The sequence below is a fragment of the Cynara cardunculus genome (genome assembly GCF_001531365.2).
Source record: "Cynara cardunculus var. scolymus isolate 2C chromosome LG 15, CcrdV1, whole genome shotgun sequence".
Taxonomy (NCBI): domain Eukaryota; kingdom Viridiplantae; phylum Streptophyta; class Magnoliopsida; order Asterales; family Asteraceae; genus Cynara; species Cynara cardunculus.
This window is the reverse complement of record NC_037542.1, coordinates 18,044,056-18,064,670: the sequence shown is the minus strand read 5'-3', so window position 1 is coordinate 18,064,670 and position 20,615 is coordinate 18,044,056. Positions and strand designations below refer to the sequence as shown.

The window sequence follows — 20,615 nt, the reverse complement described above, 5'->3', positions numbered from 1 at the left end:
AACATGTTCTAATATAAATGAAAAATGATTCTTCGTGTGGGGAATGAACGCAAACTGGCAATGAGAATTTGAAACCATGGCTCGAGATTGGGATAGCAAAGTTCCGAGGATACTGGAGCAGGTTTGTAGACTACGATCAGGCATACATGCACGAATGCAACATAAATCCATGAAGAAGAAGAAAGTCATCATCATTACTTTTGCCACTGGTGTTTATCTTTCCTTTTGTTAAGTGGAAGTGAGAACTATATAAGATCTATTATCAGCTAAGAAAGGTAATCGATCCCTTTTTCCAACGCGAGAGGATCAGTTTGAACATCTTAACCTTACCGATCAGTTGTATTATAGAAAGAAGAAAGAGAGTCCAACGAGTGGCAGATTTCGATGGAGCCCAAGATCTTATTTGAAATGGGAATATCTGGGTGCTTAAATGAAGCAATCAGGAATTCGATCGATTGGCTTTCAAGCTGAACTATGTAATCACTTAGGGACTATTTGACAGTTGCTGAATGGTTTGATGCAAAATGATTAAATGGTCAAAATAATTGATATAATACAAAATAAAATATAATTGTTTGGTAATTGCTTACAATGAAATTAAGACATTGAATGATTAAGAGAGACTTATGATACAAAATCATTCAGAAAATTTTAGAACCATTAACATACATTTTTTTTTTACCAAATAAGATTCAAAAATTACCTCTTTATAAAACTGTTAAAAAATAAATAAACAACCTCTTAATTCCACTCTCCCAACAAGCCATTCGTTACAATATGTCTTTGATCTAATTAAGAAACGTGCAATAATTTTGTAAAGGAAATGAAATTTGATATAATTTTATAAATAATAAATTATTATTTATATAACATATTTACATTTTTTATGTGTATATATCAAAAATTAAACTATTAAGAATAATTTATTGAAATAAGAAAATCGAACAAAATATATTTTATTTTATTTATATTTTTAATTTTTTTTATATGATGCCGACCTTTCAAAGATAAATCTAGATCTCATGCATTAATTGAGTACCACCCAAAAAATAATCAGGAGATTGGGGATATCTTTGTATTCGTTAGAATGAATTAAATCAAAACCATCCCTCGACTTTTATTTAAGATACATTTTTATTTTAACAATAAAATAATACTTTTTTGAGTCCTTCATACTTTTTTTTTAATTAAAAAAAAACATCGTAATTAAATGAACCTCTTTATGTCATTAAAGTATGAAGTAACCGAAGTAACCGCTTGGGTTGTGATGCACTGGTTAAAGCTTTGAGAATGTAGTGGAGATCTCGTCTTCTTCGGGTTCAAATCCAGATGCTACTAAAGCCCTTGTGATCATGGGGGTTCACCTGCGATGACTCCAGGCTATTTGTGGTTGCCTTGGGGATTAGTTGGTATGTGTAAGTTAACACGAAAACACACGGTTATAGAAAAAAGAGAACGAACACCACCCTCACCCCCGTCGTTGCCGCCTCCAGTTAATTTTATCATTATAGAGTTTTTATGATTTAAGCAAGAATATATGAGAATGTTATATGATCAAGATCATTTATTATTTCACTTTGATTCCAAACAAACATGCAGATTTCACTTCAATTCAGTTTGGTCAACCTTTATTGGATTCTATTCAATTTCTTTCACATTTCAATTAATCTGATGGATTCCAATTCTACTGGAAACACTTCTTAGGGTGTGTTTGGTGTCTAGACAAGATAGGACAAGACAAAACATGATAGAACAGTTGTTCAATGTTTGGTAAAATAAAATTGGACATAACAGAACAAGTAAATGACCAATTTACTCCTAAGAGTTGTTTATTTTAATTAATTTATGTAATTTATTAAATTATAATAGAACAATTAATTTTTATAACAAAATATATCATTTGAAAGTTTTCGTCAAAACAATTAAAATGACACCAAATAAAAAGTTTATGTAGTTTCCAATTTTATTTTATCTCTTTTCTACATTATTTTTTATTATTAATATATAATAAATTACATAAATTAATAAAAATATAGAAACCATATAAAAATAATATTTTGTGAACAGTAAATTGAAAGTTTAAGAAACATAAAATACGATAAATAAAATTTAAAGACTGAATAAAATGTAAAAAAAAGACCTATTTAATGTTTTAGAAGAGAATTAAGTTTTATTTTAAGTTTATATTGGTAAAATATAAGTATGTCTCACCTTGTTCCATCCTGTTCCATAGGGTAAGAGTGGAACATGCTTGTTCCCCTTTGTTCCGTTCTGTTAAGGTCTATTCCAGTTAAAAATTATGCTAAACATGAGACGTGGATCTCTATCCCTTTCTGTCCTGTCATCTTTGATAAGAGACTAAATATGAATATCAAATAAAGATCTAGGGACGATTCTTGTAATTCATATTTGTCAAGAAGGGGAAGAAACTGTTTGAATCAATTTGACAATTCGTGAACAGTATGAATCTTCCTTATGATGCATCTTCGACCACATGGAGAAGATAACTTTACCATTTTTCTTCTATTTGTTACTGTCAAAATCGATCTCCGGCGCCGATGACTGCCGTCCAGCCTCCTGCAGCTCCACCGGACCTCAGGTGCGTTTTCCTTTTCGTATCCGAGGACGACAACCATCCCGCTGCGGATTCCCTGGTTTCGATATCTCATGTAACAAAAGAAATCGAACAATCCTCCACCTTACGTCCTCTCGATCATACATCGTCAACAAAATCTCCTATACTGCACAGGTATTTTAATCGTCTTCAACGAAAGTTTTAATTTATTTGGAATCGGAAACGTAAGGTCGCATGATTATGCTTCAATTCGCAGATTATCTACATTGATCCTGAGTTCTGCCGGCCGAAACGGATCCGCGATTTCAGTTTAACCGGCACACCTTTCGATTTCAGCAGCGTGCGAAGCTATACGTTTTACAACTGTTCCTTGCAGAAGTTGGATTACATGTTTCCGACCGTTCTGTTACCGTGCCTTGGCAGCGTTAATTTTTCGGTGATCGCTGTGCGGACTGGATTGGTAGGGGAAACGCCGGAGAATTGCAAGGATATGGCGATGATTTCAGTGCCCATTCGGTGGTACGGAGACGTTAGGGAGGAATTGGAGTTGATGTGGTTTACACCGTTTTGTAGATCTTGTGAGACTGAAGGTAGAATGTGTGGGCAGAAGTCAGATGGGGAAACTACTTGCCTTGGTTCTTCCCATGGTAAGTTTCTTGTTCATGCTACATATTTTTATGCGTGATGTACCAAAAATATCACCATAAGTGATTTGATAGTTATATGCAACAAAATGCACACACCAAGATACCTTAAAGAGGTCACCGGTTCGAGTCCTACAAAGACACACAATATTTTATTGGTGGGTTCAAATTGGCCCGGACACCCAAGGTTAACAAAAAAAAAAAAAAAAGAACAAACTCATGCACTAGGATTTACGGGTAATACTAGGATTTAATCAACAGGGGATCAAAGATTGTTTTTCGAGCGAGTGCACAAGGCTTGCAAAATTGTCCGATGTGTTTTAAGCATAATCCTATCATTTCCGGGAAATCTTTTAAAGTTTTTTGGTTTATTTTGATGGACTTGTTCGGTTTTTGATTAATTTGGAGAGACTTTTAGGTATTTTGGTTAATGTTTATAATATTTTTAATATCCTCGAAGTTTAACGGGTGCACATTTCATATTATAAAAAAAATATTTACGAAAATAAGTTGATTAGATGTATGGTACCCCTTGGGCCTTCATAGATTATTGTGGGTTATAAACTATTTTTCTACGTCAAATAAACTCATGGGCCCATGTTTTTAAATAGATTATAACTCACAATCCGTGAATTAACCATCGACCCTCGATGAGCTTATGCTAGCTCATGTGGGCTTCATTGGACGTCAAGCCTAGCCATGCTTGGGTCGTGTTTGGCTTGAATAGTCAAAATGAGCAAGCTCGAGTTTGTCAAGATTTGGTTGAATTTCAACTTGCGAGATTTCACCAGTTTGTTTTTCTCATCTATATTCTAGAAAAGGGATTAAATCAGAATACAAGAATAATATTATTTCGATTACTGTCGATTGATTGTTGATTTTTCCATATGTAGGGGTTCAAAGGAGTGCTAGGTATGGTTTGAGCATAGGCATTGGTGTATCGATGTTAATATGCATAATTGGAATCGTATGCTACACTGCGACCAAAGCAAGGGACTTTAATCGAAGTCGACACCAAAACATTGATATATTCTCTATCACAATCTCTCCACGACCATGTTCCTCTGGAGGCTTAGATTTGCCCACAATCGAGTCTTACACAAAGACGGTGCTTGGAGAAAGCCGTAGACTGCCCAAGGATGATGACACGTGTCCGATATGTCTTTCTGACTATGAACCAAGAGATACATTAAGGACAATCCTTGAATGTAATCATTACTTTCATGTTGACTGTATAGACGAGTGGCTTAGGTTGAACTCAACTTGTCCAATTTGTAGAAATTCACCTAGAAAGTTCGTCTTTGGTTATACCTTATCTTCAAGTCCAGATTTTTGGATTCTACATAGACCATTCCATTACACTCTTAGGGGTGTTTGGTTCATTGGATTCCGATGGATTTTGATGGAATTGGAATGGTCAATTCCGTTGACCAAATTTCATTATGACGTTTGGTTACTTACTAATGGAATGAAATTGAATTCCAAACAATTCCTTCATATATTCACAAGTTTGCTCTCTTTTTCTTTGATTGAAAGCACATCGATCTGCAACTAACGTTTTGCGTTTGTTTGCATATGTTGATTCCGGGTTTGTTTAAAACCACATCAAATATTAACAAGTTTGCGTTTGTCTGCGCCTGTCGATTCTCAATTATGGCTTTGTTTCTCGAACTGTTTTTATGGATTTGTTTTTCTCTTAATGGAACCGTTGATGGAACTACATCAAATGTTCACAAGGGGAATAAGTAGGAAAAAAGAGGGTAATGTTCATGGTATTGCGATGGGGAAGAAGAGGGAAATTTCTTCCAGATTCCAATTCCTTTAACAGATTTCATTCTTTCAGAAATCATTTTGCGAACTAAACGCCCCCTTATTATACATTTCGCATAAAAACTATGGTTGGTATTGTTAACGAAATATGAATGCATCACATTTGAAAATAGAAGTTAGAAAGGAGAATCGGCAAGACCGACAGCTATGACAACAAATGATGGTATAAAACATGCAATGTTACGAAGTAAACAGTTAAGAATTACCTGTTTTTTCTTCTTATTAGGACATGTATAAAACTAGTTCATCCAACGTGAACAACAAACATATTGCCGTAACGAATTAATTATTTTCAACACTTGCTCAAATTTTACGTAAAAAACTTAAACTACTTGATAATTGAACAAATAAGTCATTGACCTTATTAAACATATTAGTCCAAATGTTTTAGATACTTGTATAAATTCATTAAAATGATTATTTTATTTTCAAATATTTAAAAAGAAAATAAAACTGCATTTCCAATTGTCTGGTCATTTAAGCAATGATTTAACGGCGTCATCATGGCAACTGTGAATAAACTCGAAGAAGAAAAACATCTTCTAACACTCTTTGAGATTTCTCTAAATTAAAGAATCAAAAGTTAAAATATTTGAAAAATATATAAATTTCACTCCAATAAATAAATTAAGATATTCTATAATTTTATCATTCCAATAAATTTATTAAAAATATATAAAATAATATAGTTTTATAATTAACAAGAAATTATTTTTCTCGTTTATTACATCAAATTTGAGATAATTCTTTAAACTTGAAATTTTCTATTTCTTTTTTCTTTTTGAATAAAAATATAGAGAATATGTTTAAGAGAACAAATTTTTTTTAAGGGTGTCCGGGCCAAAGCCCGACTAATCCCCCGCAAATTTGGAGGCTAAACATGGCCTCACTTAAATGTCGCCAACACTCCTCTCCCATGGCTCGAACTCGGGTTCATGACTATGTCATGCCCAAGCCTTTACCACTAGGCTGGAAGGTCTTTGACGAGAACAAAAATTTTATCGGCTAACCCAGCCTCCTTCGTTCCTCGGGACCAACAGGGGTAGTACAAGGGTGAAATAGTACAACAGGGCTAACCCCGGTAACCTATAACCGGTTATGGATCAAATTAAACGGATTTGAGTTTGATGACCTGGACCGGTTATGAGCATCACTATTCTGACCCGGGACCGGATTTTAGCTATCACTAATTGTAATATTAAAATATTTCATTCATCTATTAAAACATTATTTCTCTCTCAAAAAATTTACCGTCAAAGTTTCATACTGGCAGTTTCACCTGGTAATCACTAATCGTTGTTAGGTTGTTCTTCATATTTGGAGAAAAACCCTTATCTCTCATACTTACTCCATTTTATAGATAGTTTTGAGAAAGCTGTTTGAGCAAAATATTGACTCAAAATCCTATTCTCTCCATGTTGGAGAAGCTGTTAGAGACGAATGCAACTTTTTTTTATTAAAGATTTCGACCTTTAGTTTTTCACTCTAAAGAAAATTTGAGAAATCTATTGGAATTTGGAGATGATAAAAGATGCAATAATGTAATTCCTGATCCTATTGTAACGGGGAGTAAACTCGAAGGGCTTCTTTGCAATTAATCATCTTTTATACACGAAACGAAAGAGGTTACGGAGGTAGGTTGAAGCCAGCCGGGTTGGTTCCAATTTTAAACCCTAAACCCTTCTCATCGTCATCATAACTGTAAGTCTCTTCAATTCTTTCATATCTCTACAAATCGCATTGAATCACGTCATGTTTCTATAAATTTCATGCATATTTCGTGTTTTAATCTGAATTCGATACTTGTCTGAATCTCGATCCAGGGAACAAATCTATGGCTTACAGGCGTAGTCTCGCTACAAAGACGAGACTTTTCTCTCAACAACGATTTGCCCCCTCGTTTTCTTATGTTCATCACGAAGACGATCGTAAAAATCAATATTCGGATGAGAAAATTTGGAGCGCTCTCCAAAGTAGTAGATCATTTAGTTGCGTCGGTAACACCACCAAAACTTCGTTAGGATTTGGCGGAGGCGGTGGCAGTGGCAGTTTTCGAGATCCAAGATGGTCTCAATTTCTTCATGTACCGATGACAACAAGTGGATTTTTGTTATCTAGAAATATGTCCACTACTATTGGAGATGGATCTGGGGCGGAGAAGATCGAGTACATGGCCGATGTGGCTGATATTCTAGCTGATAAAACGATGGAAGTTGTGTCCACTCAAGCCCCTGCTGTTAGTGAAGTTGCTGTTGCTGCTGCGGATTCTTGGCTACCAGTTGCAGCATTACAATATGCTATTGACGGGATTCATAACTTTACTGGAATGAACTGGTAAGGAGATATCTTTAAAACTTGCACTTGTATGATTTGTAGTAAAAATTTGCTCCACTATTGATGTCTTCTGAAAGTGTGGTATCTACATGCTTATATGGATCATTTATATTTTGGTCTACAGTATTTATTATAGCATCAGTGGATCAGTGGACGTGTTAGGAGGAAGAAAATTCAAATTAAACTGAGGAAAAGTGTGAACTTTAAGCATACGGGTGAACGCTTTTCTAAGTTATCTGGGCTGTTTGTTTCTTTTTTCTATCAAGACCAGCCCGGATGAAACTCTAGAAACTCTTGTATATGATAAATGATTGATTGTAGTTTGTTTTCTATGCTGAATACACAATTTGAACTACAAAAATCACCATTTTAACCTCCTGTTTGGTTAAGTGATGAATGGAAAATGATTGCTTGATAAATGTTCTAAATCAATTACAAAAATATCAATTTATGAATTATTAATTCCTTTCTCATTTCTTTATAGATTGTTTTCTTTTACTTCAAACATTGAACTTGTATTGAAGTAATATTGTAAGTTCTATTTTTTCTTTTACAGTTTTCACATAATCTTTTTGCATCACATTATTGATCAAATTGATTTAAAGTAATAGTAGGCCAAAAAAACAGAGGGAGCATGGATGTTTTGTTTAGTTACAACGACATTTGCAAACCGAAGTGCTGAATAAATGTCAATATATGTTTAGTCTATCAATGATAACATATTCATAATTTAGCTGTTAATATATTTACCTTTTTATGTCAAATGGTAGAATTAGAAAAACTGGTGCCTTAATGTGGAAAGGCTAACTGGGGTGGCTTAAAAATACCCTTATATGGCTGAATGAAGAAGCAATTAAGCTCATCAGACCATAAACAAATAACATGTACTGTTATTGTTTATGGACTCGGAATGGGAGCATCGATTGAGGTAGTAAAATCAATGTGGAGCCTTTCAAGGTTATGCAGGGCTTCAACTGAGTTCAGTTGGACTTTGGCTCATTGCTAATGGAAGATTGGAAGGATAGTGAAAAATAAATTTTTAGTTCAACCTTCAAGGAACTTAAATTACAAACAGTGTTGCTTCGTAATGAAACTTCAATGCTAATTTGCTAAATACTTGGTGCATCTTATCATGAGCGATCAATTAAAAACACCAATTTAATAGTGAGCTTGATTAATAATAGGAAGTAGTAGAACTTTGTAGGAACCAGTCAAACCGTTTGATTGATAGACCATTATGCTCTTGTCTGGCTAGCATCATCATCTGCCACATTTATGAAGCTTATAGTAAGTTTCTATAGTTCTTTGTTCTGCATTTTTAAGGTGTTTCTGTCAGATTGTGATTTCTGAGCAGGATGACCAAGCTAGATGGGGTGTATGTGTCTCCTTTTGTAAGAGCTTTTTTATGAGCAACTATCATAAATGAGTCATATATGCAAGTATATCACCATATAGTATGGCATTCTTTTCGACTTTTTATGATATTTTGTTTCTCTCAATCTAAGCTTTCCCGATTCACCTAGATATAGTGAAACATTTAGGTGAAAATAGTAGATCTAGAATACGTTGATGTTGCAAGGAACGAAACCTGGAAAACCATTTTAACTAAATCCCATTCTCTTTGTGGCTCTATTAGAACACTTTTCGGGAACTCCTATGGAATCTTAGCTGATGCTATAGTTTCCTATCTTAAAGTAAAAGGCTTCAAGGACAGAGGTATCTGGTGGCTCATAGTTTGTATGCCATTTATCATATGTGGAATGGGATGTCAATACTAAGTTGAAAGTTTTTCTTACAATTCCATGACCAAATTATGTTCTATATTTTATGTACTCTTTTGGTGACATATATAGTGAAGGAATACTTTTCTTTTCTTTTTTGTCAGGTGGACAAGCATAATAATAACAACTGTCGTGATTAGAACCTTGTCAATTCCAATCATGATTAATCAGCTGAAGGCGACCTCCAAGCTAACAGTGAGTTCTACTCTATCCGCCTTTCATTTACCAATTAACACTCTGCATAACATATTTATTTCTTTGCTCATTTGGCGGCAACATGCATATTTATTTCTTTGCTCGTTTGGCGGCAACATGTTGCAATCTTTCTCTGGGACTGGAATCTACTTTTACAGTTCAAAAGCCAATTTTATAAGATTTGGTTTTCGTATATGTATATGTCACTATCTTGACTTGTATAATGTGATATGTGAATTTTTAAAGTATGATAAAATGTACAAACTGTATAGTTGCAAAAAAATTTCTCCCCCTTCTCTGTCTTCCTGTCTATTTATCGTCATGGGTTTAGTTGTAAGATTTCTGGTTAGCTGTGGTATTGTCCTCTCTTTTAATTGCCTTCTTATCCGTTTATCCAGCAATGATGTACTACTGTGAGTCGACTTAAAACTTAGGAAGAGGCATCTTCATCATTATTGTTTAGCATATGCAAATGATGCCATTCTCAGCCATGTGCATACAAATTGTTAAACTAATGGGGTACGGTCATTGGGTGGTCAATAAACATCACTTGTCACTGCTTTAGACCTTACTCCTATTTGGCTTTAGTGACTAGTGATTTCTTCAGAAATTCAGTATGTATATTCGTTGTTCTGTGATTGATTGTCATTGCTTCTTAAGTTGAGTATGTTTTTTCCAATAGTCTGTTCAAAAGTAGCATTGCTTTGTTCACATCTTTCATATTTTACGCAGATTTTGAGACCAGAATTGGAGCAGATTAAGCAGGAGATGCAAGATAAGGTATGTGCGTCAAACTTCTTCAATAATGTTATATAGTCAAAATCCCACTGACCAGTTAAAAGTTCATCTTTAAGCCAGCATGTGCATCAGTCTTTAGAACTTTAGTGTTAAGTCCTACCCATGGCACCGTTGTTAATTTCGATCACTTGTGCTTCGTTTTCAGCAATTCACCATCGATAGTCATCAAAAGAATGCGAGAAAAATACAGAGAATTTTTTTTTGATTTTTGTTCTTGGCTCTCCTCTGTCATGCACAAACTTTGAACTGTTCAGCTATTGTTTGCTTATTTGCTAGCTGGCCAACCAAAAGCTATATTGTAACACCATACCAGTTTGTTTATATGATTTTTGAGCACGATTGGTTGTTGATGTAAATAGAAGGCTAAGGAAGGTCTTCATTTATGTGCTCCCAATTTTTGTTTATTAAAATGTTGCCAGTTGATTTCTTATAAATTAAAGTAGAAATGCTCAACCTTTTAAAAAGGTGAAACTTCTTAGTTATTTCTGTTTTCAAAATATCCTTTTCAGGGTATGAGTCCATCAGCTGTAGCTGAAGGTCAGGCAAAAATGAAGAGGGTATTCTCGGAGTAAGCACTTTTCCATGTTCCTTATTGCAATAAGTAATAAGTAGCTTTCTAACTTCTGCACAACACCATGTTAAGCTCCATGGCGAGATTGTTGCTGTTGGGCATGATTCTTCTTGTCTATTTAGAGGGTACAACATGTTTTACCCGCATCATACATACATACATACGTATATACATACAGGGTCAGGTTCAGGCCTCAGAGGAAAACTACAAAAAAAAAAGGAAAAATTGAGGAACACTCTGGTAACCGTTCATCTGGACGGTATGCACATGTGCATAAGAACCAAGAAACAACTTCAATTACTTGTATGCACATGCGCATTCCGTCCTCATGAATAGTTACCAGGGTGTTCCTTAGTATTTTATTTTTGGGGGTTTTCCCCTGAACCTCTCTCTCTCTCTCTCTCTCTCTCTATATATATATATATATATATATAGGTTCTGGGGGGGGACTGCCATCCTCTGGAGCGCCCTCACCGCACCGGCTCCACGGCCATCATGGGGGGAGGTCAATCGCTGCTAGTGAGCAGTAAGTGGTGGTGCCCAGGTTTGAACCTTGGACATCTTTCGAGGATGCCCACAAAGAAAAATAATGGTGTTGAACTACAATGGAATCAACCCTAATTGAAATATGGTGGTAGGTGTTAAAAAGTCATAGTTTGTCTATGAAATTGGTGATCAACTATTCATTAGCCTTTTGTCCTTCCTCTAGTTTTAAATGATTATATACGTGCTTAAAATAATTCTAATATTATTGAACTTTAATATTTCTGCAGGCATGGTGTTAGTACATTTACTCCATTGAAGGGGCTTTTCATTCAAGGCCCTGTCTTTGTCAGCTTTTTCCTCGCTGTAAGTTTAAAAATATTATATCCATAATGGCTGCTCCAATCAGTTGATAATCTTGATTTTGCATCGTATCCATTAATAATGTTAAAGATGATACATTTTATGAATGTGCTGTTCCTATACTTTTTTTGGTAAAGATGCCATTCTTATACAATTAAATGCAACTGTTAGTAACTATATGTCATCATTTGCAGATTCAGAACATGGTGGAAAAGGTTCCATCTTTTAAAACCGGCGGTATATCTTGGTTCCTCGATCTTACAACGGCTGATAGTTTTTATATTCTTCCTTTTTTGACGGCATTTTCATTCTGGATAACTGTAGAGGTAAACATTTAGTCTCTTCTTCTAAACTACACCACTTATTTATTGTCTATCATAAAATGTCATTGTATCAGAGAAGAAATACATTCTGTCTTCCATGACGTTTGGAAATCAATTCATAATTAATCGAGCCTCCACTCTATCTATTTACTCCCTCTTTTCCCAGCATATATTTGTTAGATTCGGGTGAAATCTAATTCGTTAAAGTCCAGAAAATTAATAATGCTCGTGGAAGACAAGTAGTGCTACTAGCCACCTTAGGTCGACCCTGTATTCTATGTGATTATAGGGATTTCACAAGCATCATCTCAGGATGGTTGGTTTTCCATTAATTCCTGTATGGATAAAGCTCTATGTGGATTGATTTGTTTGATAGATTGGAAGTTTTTGTTTGGGAGGGTTTTTTCATAGATGAAGGAGCGTGTTTTTGAATTGGGAGGGGCAGGTTTTGAAAAAAACCTTGGCTTTCTGCATAAAGCTCCCCCCTAGAAGCTTAATGAATAGGCCACTTTCTATATCATTAAGCCACTACCAAACAGTCATGTATAATTGACCGAATAAGCTGTGAGTCCCGCTAAGCTCATTAAACTGCTAACAAACATGTCCTAAATTCCCTACAAGTATTTTGAGTATTTCTGTATTTGATGCATGTCACATGGATAACTCAACAAAACATGACTCATACGGTATGAATTTTGTTGATTGTTCACTCGCACTGAGTTGCTGACATTGCACACAAGGATAACTAGTTTCTAGTATCAATTTATTTGTAATCAGAATTGCCGCCTTTACAGTACCCGTATATTGTATTCCTCAGTTTAACATGCAAGAAGGTTTGGAAGGTAATCCCGCTGCTAACACAATGAAGAATGTTTCAAGGGGTTTTGCTGCTCTTACAGTTCCCCTTACTGCAAACTTCCCAAAGGTACATATCACAACTTCTTGATTACGAAACTAGACATCGATGTACTTTGAATTGCCGTAGATGTTACTCTTGCTGATCCATGAAAATTGCAACGATTTGCATTTTCGGGCATCCCAAACTTTTGTAGCATAATATGTGAACATGTTTGGTTGTTAATCAAAGACCCTTTTTGACGTTTGTGCAGGCTCTCTTTTGTTATTGGATCACCTCCAACCTGTTCTCCCTTGTATATGGTCTAAGTAAGTTACTCAAATAACTTCGAAATTGCTAAAGTCGTCAACTCATTCTCCCTTCAAAATAAATGTCCACAATGAAAATGGCAAACAGTTTTAGGATTGTGTAATTATGACGCTTTTTAATTAACTCAATGATACTTTTACCCTTGATAATGGAGAGAGAAGTTTTCTCTGTCCCATAATCAAGGGTAGAATGAGAAAATAGACATTTATTTTTTCAAGTGGACACTTATTTTGGTACGGTGGGAGTATCATTTTATTTCTACTTGTAGCAAATTTTCAGTCAACTTGAATGGACTTCAAGAAGTTAATATACACACCCATCTTTTATTTTTCTTTTCTCGTAGGGGTTGTTTGGTTGGTATTCCAGTCACTTATTTGTGTTATTAATCTGTTTGTGTAGATAAGGTTTTTGTTTGGTAGAGTTTTTTCATAGATGGAAGAAGCATGCTTTTTAATTGGTAGGGCCATGTTTGGAAAAAAAACTTGTCTTTCTGCATAAAGCGCCCCTTAGAAACTTACTGAATAACCCACTACCAAACAGTCATATAGCTGACCGAATAAGCTGCGAGTCCCATTAAGCCTATTGCGCTGCTAAGCAAACGGACCCTTCAGTTGTTTCTTCAAAACTTACTTGGGATTGAATTTCTATTTATAGTTTTAGACCAATAAAGACGGAATTTGAGGATTTATATGCACACCCATCTCTCATTTGTGTAATTAACATCTTATTTTCCATTGATTCAGTTATTAAAAGACCGAACGTGAAGAAGTTGTTGAACATACCCATAATAGTACCTCCACCACCATCTGCCACCAGTCAATCGCAACCGGCATTCTCCTTCTTCGAAGGCCTAAAAAAGTACGCCGCTGCGCAAGCAATGAAACAACATGAACCAAAACCGACTACCACAAGTCAAAGTACAACCTCAACACCACTTCTGAGTCATAATAAGCCAAGTTCAGAAGAAAACAAATATACAAATGGAAAAGTATCTTCATCATCAGTCCTCAGCCACAGGATCAAAAATCTAGAGAAAGAAGTGAAGGGAAGAAAGAAGAACAAGAGGAGGTGAGCATGCAATTGCAAAATGTGATTGATGGAAGGTTTTGAATCATGATGGGGATTTAGCAAATAATTCCCATTTGAATAAATGCAATAACTTATCATCATATATATCTTTTTGACATTATATATGAACACAAGAGATAGTAAAATTTGAGGATTGGTTTACAAAAACACTTTTCATGATGTAATGTTTACTATTTTGCTTGTTAGAGGGAAGAGGGAGTGTAGGAAATTAGGAAGTTAATTACAGCCACAAGATGGTTTTACCATGTAAACATGCTGTTTTTTTATGTTTTCATTTTATTTTGTTGTCCCACAAGTTCCTTTTCTTATGAGTATTGTCTTACATTATTGTAAACAGGGGTTGTTTATATTGATCTCTTACTGGGTAAGCGCTTACCGAATGTCATCTTACCTGTAAACATTGCAAGGACTAAGATTCTTACTCGGTAAAAGATGTGATAAGGACTATGGGGCTGTTTGACAGTTGCTGAATGGTTTTGTGCAAAATTAAGTGGTCAGAATGATTAAGAGGCTTTCATGATATAGTGGAAAATGAAATATAATTATTTAGTAATTGTTTACAATGAAATTAGGTCTCTTAATGGTTAAGATAGACTCGGGATACAAAATCATTCAGAGAGTTTTAGAACCATTAAGAGGCAGACTTTTTTTTTTGTCAAACAAGATTCACCTCTTAATGATTCAGAGATTGTCTCTTAATGGAACTATTAAGAGGTAAACAAACAGCCCCTAAGAATCTAGCCTGGTATGTGAGAATCTTATCGGTAAGCGTTTTACTGAGTAAAAGACCTTATCACAATCTATTTTGATAATGTTACCCGACAAGGTAAGTAAAGATAATTACTTTTGTTGGAAAGCACTTGATAAATGAACATTTGATGAGGTGCCATTTGTGAAAGACACATCAGTGAACGTTAATTAATCAAAAAAGATAGTTGTTAAAGACTTAGAAATTGGGAAGGGGCTGCGCGAACGCAAGCCCCCACTGTCACAAATTATGACGTAGGCTCGACCACTTGGGTCGACCTTAGGCGGGTACCCCTCCAAAGTGCAATGGAGGTCACCAACCTAGACCATAGGCCTTTTTGATCACCCATTGATCCCGTCCAGGTAAGTATGTAAGAAGTTTGACAACATCCTCCTTAAATAACCGTTGCTCTGGCTTCATGTTTCATTCTAACACCAATGTGGGATGAGATGGAACTTCTACAACCCTAGAGCATCTCCAAGACGTACTCTTTAACCGTTTAACGTATACATTTGGAAATTATCTTGCTCCAACAACTATGTAAAACTGTGGTAGTTAACATTTTCCTAGTTTTAAAATTATAGAAAAACCATTGTTTCTGATTGCAAGATAATTTCAACTTTTTTTTTTTGGAAAAGGAAGATAATTTCAACTTGACTTGTGGTGTACTGGTTAAGTCTGAAAGGAGGTAGTGGAAAATCTCATCTAACCCGAGTTCGAATCTAGACGGTCCCGAAACGTTTGTGGCCATGGAGGTCCATATGCGATGATTAAAGGCTATTTGTAGTCGTGCGGAGGATTAGTCGGTGCGCGTAAGCCAACCGAGAAACCCACGGTTACCACAAAAACAATTTCCTCAAATTATAGTGAAAACGGAGAAAAAACAATACCAAAGTTGTTGCAAAATCTTATATTCATATTGCAAATATGAGAAGAAGCTATCAAATTCACACACAAACAAGAAGAGATAACATTTCCTTTTCATTCCATTCCTCACCCGCCTCAACCAAGCACTGTCATCGGGAGTTGGTGGGATTTCCATTCCAGTCTCACGTTTGGTTTAAATAAAAGTTTGAAATTGAAATCACTGGATTTCAATGAAATCGCATAAACATCTCAAAATGGATTAAGGGTTTGTTTATTAAGAGGTTAATGAGTTTAAACGCAACTCATTTGGTAACCTGTACATGAATGTTGGTAGTGGCTTAATAATATCGAAATGGCTCATTCAGTAATCTTCTAAGGAGGAGTTATATGTAGAAAACCAAGTTTTTTCCAAACATACCCCTCCCATCTCTCATTTGTGTAATTGACATCTTATTTTCCATTGATTCAGTTATAAAAAGACCGAACATGAAGAAGTTCATAATAGTACCTCCCCCACCAGCAAATGCAACCAGTCAATCGCAACCTGGATTCCCCTACTTCGAAGGCTTAAAAAAGCACGTTGCTGCACAAGCAATGCAACGAGAAACAAAACCGACTACAAGTCAAACTATTATCAGATAAATACTTACTTTTATCCACTTTATCAACAAGGACAATAGATGTGATAGAAAGAGATAAAGTTGTTAAAGACTAAGAAATTGGGTAGGGGCTGCGCGAACGCAAACCCCCACTGCCACAAATTATGACATAGGTTCGACCACTTGGGCCGACCTTAGGCGAGCACCCCTTCAAAGTGCAATGGAGGTCACCAACCTAGACCATAGGCCTTTTTGATCACCCATTGATCCTGTCCAGGTAAGTATGTACAAAGTTCGACCACACCCTTCTTAAATAACCTTTGCTCCAACTTCATATCTCATTTCGACACCAATGTGGGATGAAATGGAGAGCTAATACACCCTAACAAGTAACAAGACACCTATAAAGTAAACAAACCTAAAGGTTAACTTATATGTGGATCTGAATTCTCACCTTTTCATAAATTATTGGAGACAATTTGATTCAGTGGGACCTTTCATCCATATCTTTTTCCAATCTACCTAAGAAGAGCAGTACGAGTAACCGTTCAGGTTGGCTATGACGTCTAGCAAACATGGACATGAAGCGGGATTTCACAGCTATTGAAGAAAGTAAGGAACCAGGCCAGAGTAAGCGACTAGCCAAGTTTTGATGACTAAGAATGTTATTGGTTAGGTAAATGAGAGTGATAACTTTTGTCGGTAAGCATTTTCTAAACAACCCTCACCCAAAGTTCGCAATCAGAGTGAAAAAAGGTGTTTTTTTCTGGGCATATTCTGGTAAGACTTCATTAGTGGTATATGGATCGGTCTAGCACAGAATGAAATAGAAGCTCGGTTAGATAGTAAACAATAAGAAACGTTTTCTGAAACTATAATATTGAAACTGTAAATTGTAGGAGGTATTCACAGAGTGAACACCTCTCCAAAAATAAGCGTATGCCACTTTATACAACGAACACACGGTATTCTTTAGTAAAAGGCGAAAGAATAGTTCGCTTTGTGTTCATTGCATGACTGCGTGATTATAAAACCTTGTTAAGCACCTTCTTTATGCATCTGCTTCTACCTCCACAGTTGCATTCATATTGCGATGTGGGTAAGCTGCAAGTCCACAACAAATCAGTGCTATGAATCCCATTTATCCATCCTTCTTAAGCCTTTGACAGTAAAAAAGTAAACTGTCGTGATTAGAACCTTGTCAGTTCCTTTTCAGGGTATGAGTCCATCAACTGTAGCTGAAGGTCAGGCAAAAATGCCGAAGGGTATTCTCAGAGTACGCACTTTTCCGTGTTCCTTATTGCAATAAGTAATAAGTAGCTTTCTAACTTCTGCACAACACCATGTTCAGCTCCATGGCGAGATTGTTGCTATTGGCATGATTCTTCTTGTCTATTTAGAGGGTACAACATGTTTTATCCGCATCATACATACATACATACATACATATAGGGTCAGGTTCAGGCCTAAGAGGAAAACTATTAAAAAAATGAAAAACTGAGGAACACTTCGTAACCGTTCATCTGGACGGTATGCACATGTGCATAAGAACCAAAAAACAACTTCAATTAGTTGTATGCATATGCACATGCCGTCCTGATAAATGGTTACCAGAGTGTTCCTCAATATTTCATTTTTGGAGGTTTTCCCCTGAACCTTTCATCTTTTGCACTTCATTTCACACTCATAAACCAGTTGAACAGTGATGGTTAATATTTTCCTAGTTTTATAAATATAGAAAAACCATTGTTTCTAATTGCAAGATAATTTCCACTTGACTTGTGGTGTACTGGTTAAGTCTCAACGGAGGTAGTGGAAAATCTCATCTAACCCGAGTTCGTCCGGAGGATTAGTCGGTATGCGTAAGCCAACCGAGAAAGCCACGGTTACCAAAAAAAACAATTTCCTCAAGTTATAGCTTGAAAACAGAGAAAAAACAATACCAAAGTTGTTGCAAATATGAGAAGAAGCTGTCAAATTTACACACAAACAAGAAGAGATAACATTTCCTTCTCATTCCATTCCTCACCCGCCTCAACCAAGCACTCTCATCGGGAGTTGGTGGAATTTCCATTCCAGTCTCACGTTTGGTTTAAATAAAAGTTTGAAATTGAAATCACTGGATTTCAATGAAATCTCATAAACATCTCAAAATGGATTAAGGGTTTGTTTATTAGGAGCTTAATGAGTTTAATATCAGTTTAAGCAAGAATGCTATTTTTATAGATAATGAAAAATGGATATGAAACCTTTTCCATTCTTAATGTGGGAGGCATCTAAATGAACTTCTTTCAGCTAGCATATGAAACCTTTTCCATTCTTAAGGTGTTATATTATCTTTTTGAAGAATTCCGTGAAGCCAGTTTAGCAACTTTCTTAACATCAGATCGAAGAAGGGGTGAGCCAATACGACTCACAAAGACCCAATAACAAGCTATTGTAATGAGTCTTTCCCATAAAAAATAAGATTAATATCGAGTAGGCCAATGGCCTACACATCAGATAGTAAACTGATAAGAACAGATACTACACTTGATCTTAGCCAAAAGGCCGAGATAGGTATGCCTACTCTCTAATGGGGCCTCACAATTTATCCCCGTTTCTCTTGTCTCTGCTTTTAGTCACTAAGAAGATATGGGATGTCTCTATTTCATACCAAAGAAGGGGAATCAATCAATTTGACACTGATTACTCAAAGTCTCATATCCACCAAGCCCTTTCATGTTCCGTGGTTGATAATAGTCCGAGTATACAACAACAATTTCATGGTCAGTATTCATCTATTTTCACATATATTTTTGCACCTATGATTACATACACGATAATAGTTTATATGTATTCTGCAGGGGTGGATTGTTTAGAAAGCAAAGAAAACGAGCTAAAACATGGGAGCTAATATAACATTTCAACAGATTGGTTTGGCAAATAAGGAGGCAAGATTTGCAAGTTAGATTAGTTATTAACTTCCCCCTCCTTATGTCTCTGATGTCCTTTTACTCATTCTGCATTTTCTCATGTTTGTTAACATATCGATGATTGACGGTTCAACAACGTTTAGATGATTTGTTTGAATGTCAAAGTCCCTCGTGTATGTGTTATCTGTCAACTATTCTGATCCTCCGATCAACTACACTGAGCATTCCAGGTTTCAAGCGACTCTGGGCCTGTATAAATTATGTAACTGGCTCGAATATATTGCCACAAAACATCAAGCAAACTCTAACAAATGAGATTTTAACAATGTTCAATGTTTCCTTTAACCCCTTAACTGTGTTGAATTGCAGCTCAAACAGATGGCAATAAAGAAGAATAAGAATTTTTTAAAGTAGGATCGGAGGGGTGAGCCAGGCCAAGGCAATAGTGCAACACCAAGGCAACTCTCAAAGATCCCAATAGCAAGCTATTGTGGTGAATCTTTCTCCATAAAAAATAAGATTAATATCGAGTGAACCAATGGCTCACATATCAGATATTAAACTGATAAGAACAGATACTACACTTGATCTTAGCCAAAAGGCCGAGAAAGGTATGCTTTTATCTGGCTTATGCCTTGGTTTTTATCACAGTCTAGTGTTTGGCTATTTTGTTTAGTCAAGTGATGTGGGATGCTTCTGAGAGAAACATTTTCCAGCGGTTGTTTCATTTACCGTTATCCATCCGTCATGCTTCTGGTTTGCAATCATCTCTTTTGTTTCTATCATATGGACGTCTTTTTTCTTGAAGATCATTCCGAGTTTTCTCCTTCTACAAAAATCATATGGAAGGCGGTACTATGGATTGCTTTGTACGTGATTTGGGCTTATGGCAACAAATTGTATTTTCAGATCGAGTCCCTCCACAATTGGATTTGGCGTTCGACGTCCCACTTTTATCATATCGGTAGTTATTGAATCGAGCTAAAAGTTTTTAATTTTTCTTGGAAAGAGTGGTGCTGCAACCCACGGGGGGATATCTTGGTTCCTCGATCTTACGACTACTGATAGTTTTTATATTCTTCCTTTTTAGACGGCATTTTTATTCTGGATAACAGTTGAGGTAAACATTTAGGGCTCGTTCATAGAACACTTACCCAAGAAGAAACGTTTTCTAAAACCATAATAATTTTAACTGTAAATTGTAGGAGGTATTCACAAAATGGAACACCTCTCCAAAAATAAGCGTATGCCACTTTATATAACGAACACACGGTATTCTTTAGTAAAAGGCGAAAGAATAGTTCGCTTTGTGTTCATTGCATGGCTGCGTGATTT

At 35.8% G+C, this 20,615-nt stretch overlaps 2 protein-coding genes, 5 non-coding genes and 1 pseudogene across 7 annotated transcripts; 2 read left to right on the top strand and 6 right to left on the bottom strand.

The window, feature by feature from the left end:
• Window positions 1-2,465: 2,465 nt before the first annotated feature.
• LOC112528637 (RING-H2 finger protein ATL20-like) lies at window positions 2,466-4,774 on the top strand. Its single transcript, XM_025139659.1, has 3 exons — window positions 2,466-2,749; window positions 2,832-3,222; window positions 4,113-4,774. The coding sequence occupies exons 1-3, from the start codon at window positions 2,495-2,497 to the stop codon at window positions 4,772-4,774; spliced, it is 1,308 nt and encodes a 435-aa protein (XP_024995427.1). The 5' UTR covers window positions 2,466-2,494.
• Window positions 4,775-6,682: 1,908 nt separating this feature from the next.
• On the top strand, window positions 6,683-14,442 carry LOC112527835 (mitochondrial inner membrane protein OXA1-like). The gene is made up of 10 exons (XM_025138663.1): window positions 6,683-6,750; window positions 6,873-7,383; window positions 9,269-9,359; window positions 10,092-10,139; window positions 10,667-10,725; window positions 11,502-11,577; window positions 11,769-11,900; window positions 12,715-12,822; window positions 13,007-13,061; window positions 13,806-14,442. Exons 2-10 carry the CDS (start codon window positions 6,884-6,886, stop codon window positions 14,132-14,134), a joined length of 1,398 nt encoding a protein of 465 aa, XP_024994431.1. The 5' UTR covers window positions 6,683-6,750; window positions 6,873-6,883; the 3' UTR covers window positions 14,135-14,442.
• Window positions 14,443-15,108: 666 nt separating this feature from the next.
• Window positions 15,109-15,269, bottom strand: LOC112528838. The gene has a single exon (XR_003070858.1). It is a non-coding gene; the product is annotated as a U1 spliceosomal RNA (small nuclear RNA).
• Window positions 15,270-16,489: 1,220 nt separating this feature from the next.
• Window positions 16,490-16,650, bottom strand: LOC112528850. Its single transcript, XR_003070868.1, has one exon. It is a non-coding gene; the product is annotated as a U1 spliceosomal RNA (small nuclear RNA).
• A 616-nt stretch (window positions 16,651-17,266) lies between these two features.
• LOC112528832 lies at window positions 17,267-17,384 on the bottom strand. Its single transcript, XR_003070853.1, has one exon. It is a non-coding gene; the product is annotated as a U5 spliceosomal RNA (small nuclear RNA).
• Window positions 17,385-18,758: 1,374 nt separating this feature from the next.
• On the bottom strand, window positions 18,759-18,928 carry LOC112528826 (annotated as a pseudogene).
• A 771-nt stretch (window positions 18,929-19,699) lies between these two features.
• Window positions 19,700-19,895, bottom strand: LOC112528825. Its single transcript, XR_003070848.1, has one exon. It is a non-coding gene; the product is annotated as a U2 spliceosomal RNA (small nuclear RNA).
• Window positions 19,896-20,487: 592 nt separating this feature from the next.
• Window positions 20,488-20,606, bottom strand: LOC112528836. The gene has a single exon (XR_003070856.1). It is a non-coding gene; the product is annotated as a U5 spliceosomal RNA (small nuclear RNA).
• Window positions 20,607-20,615: the final 9 nt, after the last annotated feature.

Bases quoted from the DNA above. Each gene is read 5' to 3' on its own strand.
- LOC112528637 (XM_025139659.1), top strand. From the start codon at position 2,495: ATGGAGAAGATAACTTTACCATTTTTCTTCTATTTGTTACTGTCAAAA. The intron at 2,750-2,831 runs GTATTTTAATCG...TTCAATTCGCAG, and splicing joins AAATCTCCTATACTGCACAG to ATTATCTACATTGATCCTGA. The intron at 3,223-4,112 runs GTAAGTTTCTTG...TTCCATATGTAG, and splicing joins TTGCCTTGGTTCTTCCCATG to GGGTTCAAAGGAGTGCTAGG.
- LOC112527835 (XM_025138663.1), top strand. From the start codon at position 6,884: ATGGCTTACAGGCGTAGTCTCGCTACAAAGACGAGACTTTTCTCTCAA. The intron at 10,726-11,501 runs GTAAGCACTTTT...ATATTTCTGCAG, and splicing joins ATGAAGAGGGTATTCTCGGA to GCATGGTGTTAGTACATTTA. The intron at 11,901-12,714 runs GTAAACATTTAG...TGTATTCCTCAG, and splicing joins CATTCTGGATAACTGTAGAG to TTTAACATGCAAGAAGGTTT.